Genomic DNA, 9,309 nt, shown 5'->3' with positions numbered 1-9,309 from the left:
TATAGCAGGCTATAACACTCCGAAGAGCCACATTCCTGCACATTTTTTCCTACAGAAAAAACTGTCGTTGGCTAGCCAAAGGCCAGCAAGTGCATCATGGTCGAAACCAAGATTGATTACTGACCAGCTAGTCTAACCTCAAACGGTTCCCTTTCAGCAATTTCACATACTGTTTAACTCTCTTTTCAAAGTTCTTTTCATCTTTCCCTCACGGTACTTGTTCGCTATCGGTCTCTCGCCAATATTTAGCTTTAGATGAGATTTACCACCCACTTTAGGCTGCATTCCCAAACAACCTGACTCTTTGAAGCCGTATCACATAAAGACGAAATCGCTTAAGCCAAAGACGGGATTCTCACCCTCTATGATGCCCTGTTCCAAGGGACTTTTTTGCTTAGCTCGTCTGGAAAACGGCTCTTTAGTTTACAATCCGGTTTAGCTAAGCCAAACAGGTTCCAACTTTGAGCTTTTCCCTCTTCACTCGCCGTTACTAGGGGAATCCTTGTTAGTTTCTTTTCCTCCGCTTATTGATATGCTTAAGTTCAGCGGGTAATCCCACCTGATTTCAGATCCAATTTTAAAATGGTTTGTATTAAAGAAATTTGGCTTAAATAAATGAGCCAAACTACTTTTTACTTGGGAACCGTTCTTATGTCTGCCCAGATAAACTAGCACCGGCAACCATAGCCAGGTGATTTTTATAAAGTTTGATCTGTTGATAACCGACAAGATTCTTTTACAAGCTTTGCTTAAGATGATTCAACGGTATAAATACCATGATCTATCCATAATCAAAACAAATTCGAATAAACAAATTGTTTTGTGGTTGTTTTGTGATGCTGAAACAGGCGTGCTCACTGGAATACCAGTGAGCGCAATGTGCGTTCAAAGACTCGATGATTCACTGAATTTGCAATTCACATTAAGTATCGCAGTTTGCTACGTTCTTCATCGATGCGAGAACCAAGAGATCCGTTGCTGAAAGTTGTTTTATAACCTTGCGGTCATGTTAACTTTTAGTTTTCCAACTAGATTCAGTTCTTCAGTAAGATTTTGTTTTCCTATAGGGATCAGCTCGACGGTTTAATGACCAGCTATTTTTAAATCCCAAGGTACGAGACGATTCACAAAGTTTTGTTAGACTATCAGACCAGCGTAAACGCTGAACTGTAGACAACATTGGTAATGATCCTTCCGCAGGTTCACCTACGGAAACCTTGTTACGACTTTTACTTCCTCTAAATAGCAAAGCTTGACCTAGTTCTCATCGAAAGCCGGTTGTTGCCAACTAGCTCCCAACAATCCCATATTCTTGCTGTAACCATTCAATCGGTAGTAGCGACGGGCGGTGTGTACAAAGGGCAGGGACGTAATCAACGCAAGCTGATGACTTGCGCTTACTAGGAATTCCTCGTTGATGAGCAATAGTTACAGAGCTCAATCCCCAGCACGACATAGTTTCAAAAGATTACCCAAGCTTCTCAGCCAAGGTTATAGACTCGTTGACTATGTCAGTGTAGCGCGCGTGCGGCCCAGAACATCTAAGGGCATCACAGACCTGTTATTGCCTAACTTCATCCTGCTTAGCGCAGGTAGTTTCTCTAAGAAGACAGAAAAGCCGAAGCTTAACCCAACTAAAAAGTTGGTCTGTCTATTTAGTAAAATAAGGTCTCGTTCGTTATCGGAATTAACCAGACAAATCACTCCACGAACTAAGAACGGCCATGCACCACCACCCATAAAATCTAGAAAGAGCTTTCAATCTGTCAATCCTTCTTATGTCTGGACCTGGTGAGTTTCCCCGTGTTGAGTCAAATTAAGCCGCAGGCTCCACTCCTGGTGGTGCCCTTCCGTCAATTCCTTTAAGTTTCAGCCTTGCGTCCCATACTCCCCCCGGAACCCAAAAACTTTGCTTTCGCTAAGATTCTGAATAAGCCATAATGTACTTATCCAACCTCTAGTCGGCATAGTTTGCTGTTAAGACTACGACGGTATCTAATCGTCTTCGATCCCCTAACTTTCGACCCTGATCAATGAAAACGTCCTGGGTGAAATGCCTTCGCAGTAGTTTGTCTTCGGTCAATCCAAGAATTTCACCTCTAGCGACCAAATACAAATCCCCCCAACCGTTCCTATTCATCATTACAATGGTCTCTTAAAACCAACGAAATATAGAGCCACGTCTTATTTCATTATTCCATGCTAACACATTCAGGCTTATAGCCTGCTTTAAACACTCTGATTTGCTCATGGTAATTTGTTTGGCCTTATATCTAACCGACCGAAGCCAACCAGACAGTACCAAACGTGAGAGCCATGACTAAAGCGAACTAGACCAATGAAGATCAAGTCACCTAGCCAAAAGCTACTATTCGACTACGGACGTTTTAACTGCAACAACTTTAATATACGCTCTTGGAGCTGGAATTACCGCGGCTGCTGGCACCAGACTTGCCCTCCAATAGATCCTCGTTAAGGGATTTAAATTGTACTCATTCCAATTGCAAGACCTAAAAGGCCCTGCATTGTTATTTATTGTCACTACCTCCCCGAATTGGGATTGGGTAATTTGCGCGCCTGCTGCCTTCCTTGGATGTGGTAGCCGTTTCTCAGGCTCCCTCTCCGGAATCGAACCCTAATTCCCCGTTACCCGTGGTAGGCAATGTAAGCCTCTATCTTACAATCTTAACCTGATAGGGCAGAAAATCGAATGAACCGTCGCCAGCACAAGGCCATGCGATCAGCATTGAATTATTATGAATCACCAAAAAACTGGCTTTAACACCAGGTTGGCTTTTACCTAATAAGTGCACCCCTTCCGAAGTCGAGGCTTTTGTTGCATGTATTAGCTCTAGAATTACCACGGTTATCCAAGTAGTAATGAATTGTCATGTAGATCATAACTGATTTAATGAGCCATTCGCAGTTTCACAGTATAGAATTTGTTTATACTTAGACATGCATGGCTTAATCTTTGAGACAAGCATATGACTACTGGCAGGATCAACCAGGTAACTACAAATGTTGGTTCAGCCAGCTAATAAATTAGCTAGCCGAAAAGACCACAATGAACATAGAGCCGGTCAAAAATGACCAGCATTAATACCCAAAGCAGCCCACCAGAATATGTTGTTTCCAATGTTGTAAAATTATTTCTTTCAGCTCTAGCTTCTTTCGAAGCCAAAACCTCCGTAAATAATATCCATATTGCCAGTTCCACTGTTTTTCTACTGGAATCAGGTAAAAGTAAACTTTTACCAGACAACAGGTAGATGGATGTTATAATCTTCAGGCCATCAAATAAAAAATCTGATTTCCTTCGAACACTTTCACCCGACATCATCGTACATATATATTTATAGCCAAAGGCCAGTAATACACAATATTTCCCTGGTCCAAATCCAATAAATTGGATCTGTAGATTATTAGCAGCACAAAGACTACCCCCCAACAGATGTTCCCAAAAATTCGCCGAAGCAAAAGTATATGGTTCGAAATATGCGTCGGGAGACCAGCAAAAGTTTCTGGTAAAAAAAACTTTTACTAATCCGAGCAAAAGAGGCACCAGGTAAACTTCGGGAAGAATACCCCACGCATAGAACTCTCTGAAAAAAGATTTTTGAAACAATTCCAAAATTAATTGTTATTGAGATTTCAATCATCTTCTCTCATACATATAATAGGGGGGTCGTTACAAATTCCGCCAAAGGTTAAAAACATTAAATTACACTTTTAAACCTTTTTTTTCTGGGCTTGAATTATATGCATAACAATTAAAAGCATAATTAGGTTTGTTCCATATATGGTAACCAGTTGACAACAATGGCCAACTATGACACGGGTGCCATGCATTGTGGCTCGTTTTTTATCCGTGTGGCACTTTTGGCTCATTTTTTTACATTTACCACCCCTTTATTTTACCATGTTTACCCTTTTATTCACCATAATTCAATATTGTCTACTATGATCGCCCTTTTGCATGGAATGATCGCCCTTTTGTTTACAAAGATCGACGGTTTGTTTATGTTTACCAAGATTGCTGCATGGAGTCAATTGTTTACCAGGAATTTATTATTTATTTACCAGGATTGATCATTTATCGACCCAAAACATTTCTTTATACATCGGATGGATCGGTTATTGACCGGATGCATTATTTATTTACCAGAACTCATTATTTATTTACCTGGATCGATCATTTATTGACCGGATTTATTTTTTATACCAGGATTCATAAATTAATTAATTAAATTCATTATTTATACATCGGCTGGATCGGTTATTGACCGGATTCACTATTTATTGACCAGACATATATATTGTTCACCAGGATCGATCATTTACTGACCGAATATTATTTTTTATACCAGGATTAATTAATTAATTAATTAAATTCATCATTTATACATCGGATGGATTGGTTATTGACCAGGATGCATTGTTTATTAACCAGGCATATATATTGTTCACCAGGATCGATCATTTACTGACCGAATATTATTTTTTATACCAGGATTAATTAATTAATTAATTAAATTCATCATTTATACATCGGATGGATCGATTATTGACCAGGATGCGTTGTTTATTGACCAGAAATATACATTGTTTACCAGGATCAATCCTTTATCCACCGAATATATTTTTTATATCAGGATTCATGAATTAATTAATTAAATGCAACATTTATGCATCGTATGAATCGCCCATTTACCAGGATGCATTGTTTATTGACCAGACATACACAATGTTCACCTAGATCGATCATTTGCTTACCAGAATTTGCTCTCAATGGACTGGTAATTATAGTATTTGAGTCATTTAGTTAACCTAACCCATATTTCGACTAGGATAAATACAATTTGGGTCATTTAATTAACGCAGCCAACTTTTTGACTAGCATCAAAACAATTTGGGTCAATTAGTTAATCGGTTTATTATTAACTGGTATTAAAGCAATTTGGGTCAATTAGTTAATCGGCTTGCTTTTATTAACTGGTATCAAAATAATTGGGGTCATTTAGTTAACATGACCCACTTTTATTCACCAGGATTCCCCAGTTGGGTAATTTAATATACCAGACCCGCCTTTTATTTAATCTGACCATGCTTTTATCTACCAGGATTCAATCATTTGGGTCAATTAATTAATTAGAGTATAAATAATTAAGCAGACAACCGTTCCATTGACCAGCCTACCTTTAATCGACCAGACTATGCTTTTATCTACCAGGATTCTACCATTCGGGTCAATTAATTAATTACATATAGTTAATTGACCAGACTACCGTTTAATTAACAAGGCTACCTTTAATCGACCAGGATTCTACCATTCGGGTCAATTATTTAATTACATATAGTTAATTAACCAGACAATTGTTTAATTGACCAGACCACCGTTTAATTGACTAGACCACTGTTTAATTGACCAGGCCACCGTTTAATTGACCAGGCCACTGTTTAATTGACTAGACCACTGTTTAATTGACTAGACCACTGTTTAATTGACCAAACTACCGTTTAATTGACCAGACTACCGTTTAATTAACCAGACTACCGTTTAATTGACTAGGCTACGATTTAATTTACCAGCCTACCTTTAATCGACCAGGATTCTACTATTCGGGTCAATTAATTAATCACATATAGTTAATTGACCAGACAACTGTTTAATTAACCAGGCTACGGTTTAATCGACCAGACTATCTTTAATCGACCAGACTATGCTTTTATCTACCAGGATTCTATCATTCGGGTCAATTATTTAATTATATATAGTTAATTGACCAGGCTACCGTTTAAATAGCCAGACTATGTTTTTATCTACCAGGATTCTATCATTCGGGTCAATTAATTAATTATATATAGTTGTTTAACCACACTACCGTTTAATTAACCACACTACCGTTTAATTAACCACACTACCGTTTAATTAACAAGACTACCTTTAATTTACCAGACTATGCTATTATCTACCAGGATTATACCTTTTGGGTCAATTAATTAATTACATAAAGTTAATTGACCAGGCTACCGTTTAAATAGCCAGACTATGTTTTTATCTACCTGCATTCTACCATTCGGGTCATTTAACTAACCAGACCGCCTTTACGTTAACCAGAATTTGCTTTTATCCACCAGGACTCTACCATTTGGGTCATTTACTTAATTAGATTATAGTTAATTAATCAGATCGCCTTTGGTTTAATCAAACCGCGTTTTAATTAACCAGACTGCCTTTAATTTAACCAGATCTTCTTTAAGTCTACCAGGATTCTACCATTCTGGTCAAATAATTAATTAAGGTATAATTAATTAAGCAGACCGTCTTTAATTTAAGCTGACCGCCTTTAATTTAAGCAGACCGTCTTTAATTTAAGCTGACCGCCTTTAGTTTAAGCAGACCGCCTTTAGTTTAAGCAGACCGTCTTTAATTTAAGCTGACCGCCTTTAGTTTAAGCAGACCGCCTTTAGTTTAAGCAGACCGTCTTTAATTTAAGCTGACCGCCTTTAGTTTAAGCAGACCGCCTTTAGTTTAAGCTGACCGCCTTTAGTTTAAGCAGACCGTCTTTAATTTAAGCTGATCGCCTTTAGTTTAAGCAGACCGTCTTTAATTTAAGCTGACCGCCTTTAGTTTAAGCAGACCATCTTTAATTTAAGCTAATCGCCTTTAGTTTAAGCAGACCGCCTTTAGTTTAAGCTGATCGCCTTTTAATGAACCATACCACCTTTGGTTTGACCTAACCGTATTTTATTTAACCAGACTGTGCTTTAATATACCAGGACTATATCATTCGGGTCAATTAATTAATTATATCAAAGATAATTGAGTAGACCACCTTTGGGTTAAGCCAACCGCCTTTAATATAACCAGACCATATTTTATTTAACCAGACTATGCGTTTATCTACCAGGATTCTATCATTCGGGTCATTTAAGTAATTAGACCATAGTTAATTAATCAGACTACCTTCAGTTTAACCAGACCACCGTTTAATTAACTAGACCACCGTTTAATTAACTAGACCACCTTTGGTTCAACCAGACTGTATTTTATTTAACCAGATCATGCGTTTATCTACCAGGATTCTACCACTTGGGTCATTTAATTAATTAGACAATAGTTAATTAACCAGACCGCCTTTAATTTAAGCTAAACACCTTTTAATTAAGTTGACCACCTTTGGTTTAACCTGGCCGTATTTTAATTAACCAGACTATGCTTTTATCTACCAGGATTCTACCTTGATGGTCAATTAATTAATCAGACCCTAGTCAATTAATCACATCGCATTTAATTTAAGCAGACACCTTTTAATCAACCAGACTAAGCTTTTATCTACCAGGACCGTACTATTCGGGTGAATTAATTTAGCAAACCGCCTTTTAATTAACTTGACCATATTTTATTTAACCAGACCATGCTTTTTTCTACCAAGATTCTCCAATTCGGGTCATTTACTTAATTAGACTATGGTTAATTAATCAAACCGCTTTGGGTTTAAGCAGACCGCCTTTTATATGGCCAGTAATATACTGTTTGGGTCATTCATTTAACTAAACCGCCTTTTACTTAACCGTATCCACCTTTTACTTAACCATATCCACCTTTTGTGTAATCAAACCGCTTTTTATTTAGCCAGTATAACCCTATTATACCCGATTATTTTGGATTATTTTAATCTCCTATATAATTATTTTTTTTTATATGTAATTAATCTACGGCCATACAGATAGTAACACACCGGATCCCGTCTGATCTCCGCAGTTAAGTCTCTCCTGGTAGCGTCAGTACTATGGTGGGGGACCACATGGGAATACGCTATGTCGTAGGTTTTTTATTTTTTTATTTTTTTTTTTCTATTTTTTCCCTTTGCATTTACATATCATAAATACATACGATATATTTACTTGCTTATATTAAAACTTTTGCAATTCGTATTCAATTGATCTATAAATTTAATATATCGTACATAATACACAACTACACATTATGCAATAGTTTTATTTTTTTTATCTCATTGCCTTTGTCCATAACTTCGACGTATCTTGTTTTCCTATCTTAATCAAATTTGTCTTTTTAATTATTTTTATATCCACCCCATTAAATCAATAGCTTTCCTATTACTCTCTCCCCCATTTATTTCTCAAACTAGTTTTTTGGTGTAGCTATTTAAGTACATGTACAGTTTAACCAAAGACTTTGGTCATTAGTTGATTGAATATATGAAAAAAAAATTAATAGGCATTATATTATATTATAATATACATTTTAAAATTCCTTGTGCATAGTTTTTTGTTTAATTCGGGTTCTAGTATGCATATAAGACTGCTTGTAGTGAGTTGTTTTTGTTTGGCTATGAACAATGTTAGGGGTCAACCTTTTAATTTAGGTTGCAGTGAAAGATCAAATCAATAGAAGAGGGTTAAGCTTTAGTTAATAGCCTGAGGTTGTCAGTCCGTCTATTGCCTATAACAGCATTGAAGGCGAATATATTAAATCAATGAATTGTACGGCTATACATAATCGATGAATTTTTTTTTAGGATGGAGGGGATTGAATGGGTATGGCTTTTGGACCCGACCTCTTATTAAGTACATTGAATACAACGGGGGTAGAATTCGCTTCACTGGTTTGTCTAGAAAAAAAAAAGGTCTATTAGGTTAAAAAAAAATATCAGGGTGAGTTAGTAATTTTGCAAAGTCAGAAAGTAAAGCTAATTATGCTAGTATGTATTTTGGGTCGGCTGTTGGGCGCCTAGTGATATTCCCTACTTAAATACGTTAATTTTTGAAAAAAAAACAGTATATTTAGATTTGAAGGTGTTCAAAAGAACAAATTCAAGGACAAGGGCTTAATCTCAGTACATCGTAGCAACAAAGGCCACTCTACTACTTACAATACCCCGTCAGTTTCATGTCGTCTGCATGCGATTCATCATTACTCCGTATTAGCATTATCATGTAGCTCTGGATGTACCTGCCTTTCCGCAAATACAACCAAGAACAAGATATGGTTTTCAGCTCGAAAGCCTATTTGTACTCATCTAGTACAGGAGAAATACATTTAGTATCGTTTCCAGCATGGATTCTGACTTAGAGGCGTTCAGCCATTATCCAGCAAATGGTAGCTTCGCGGCATTGGCCTTTCAACCAGCCGCAAATACCAATTATTTGAATGAAGGGTTCCTCTCGTACTGACTTCAATTACTGTTACGATACCGATACCATCAGTAGGGTAAACTAACCTGTCTCACGACGGTCTAAACCCAGCTCACGTTCCCTATTAGTGGGTGACAATCCAACGCT

General features: G+C 37.2%; 4 protein-coding genes across 4 annotated transcripts; 2 read left to right on the top strand and 2 right to left on the bottom strand.

Moving 5' to 3' along the window:
* Window positions 1-954: 954 nt before the first annotated feature.
* Window positions 955-1,795, top strand: PHYBLDRAFT_148184 (hypothetical protein; the record flags this gene model as incomplete). Its single annotated transcript, XM_018432033.1, has 4 exons — window positions 955-984; window positions 1,068-1,155; window positions 1,247-1,352; window positions 1,405-1,795. The coding sequence occupies 4 exons, from the start codon at window positions 955-957 to the stop codon at window positions 1,793-1,795; spliced, it is 615 nt and encodes a 204-aa protein (XP_018289009.1).
* Window positions 1,796-1,957: 162 nt separating this feature from the next.
* On the bottom strand, window positions 1,958-2,747 carry PHYBLDRAFT_148183 (hypothetical protein; the record flags this gene model as incomplete). The annotated part of the gene is made up of 5 exons (XM_018432032.1): window positions 1,958-2,154; window positions 2,279-2,330; window positions 2,412-2,468; window positions 2,546-2,635; window positions 2,682-2,747. 5 exons carry the CDS (start codon window positions 2,745-2,747, stop codon window positions 1,958-1,960), a joined length of 462 nt encoding a protein of 153 aa, XP_018289008.1.
* Window positions 2,748-3,049: 302 nt separating this feature from the next.
* PHYBLDRAFT_171035 (hypothetical protein) lies at window positions 3,050-3,891 on the bottom strand (the record flags this gene model as incomplete). The annotated part of the gene is made up of 2 exons (XM_018436480.1): window positions 3,050-3,601; window positions 3,739-3,891. 2 exons carry the CDS (start codon window positions 3,889-3,891, stop codon window positions 3,050-3,052), a joined length of 705 nt encoding a protein of 234 aa, XP_018289007.1.
* A 5,026-nt stretch (window positions 3,892-8,917) lies between these two features.
* On the top strand, window positions 8,918-9,201 carry PHYBLDRAFT_148182 (hypothetical protein; the record flags this gene model as incomplete). The annotated part of the gene is made up of 2 exons (XM_018432031.1): window positions 8,918-8,964; window positions 9,057-9,201. 2 exons carry the CDS (start codon window positions 8,918-8,920, stop codon window positions 9,199-9,201), a joined length of 192 nt encoding a protein of 63 aa, XP_018289006.1.
* Between the last annotated feature and the right edge of the window lie 108 nt (window positions 9,202-9,309).

Source organism: Phycomyces blakesleeanus, assembly GCF_001638985.1.
Source record: "Phycomyces blakesleeanus NRRL 1555(-) unplaced genomic scaffold PHYBLscaffold_17, whole genome shotgun sequence".
NCBI classification, from domain to species: domain Eukaryota; kingdom Fungi; phylum Mucoromycota; class Mucoromycetes; order Mucorales; family Phycomycetaceae; genus Phycomyces; species Phycomyces blakesleeanus.
The sequence above is the reverse complement of the archived record's forward strand: the minus strand, read 5'-3'. Positions and strand labels throughout refer to the sequence as shown.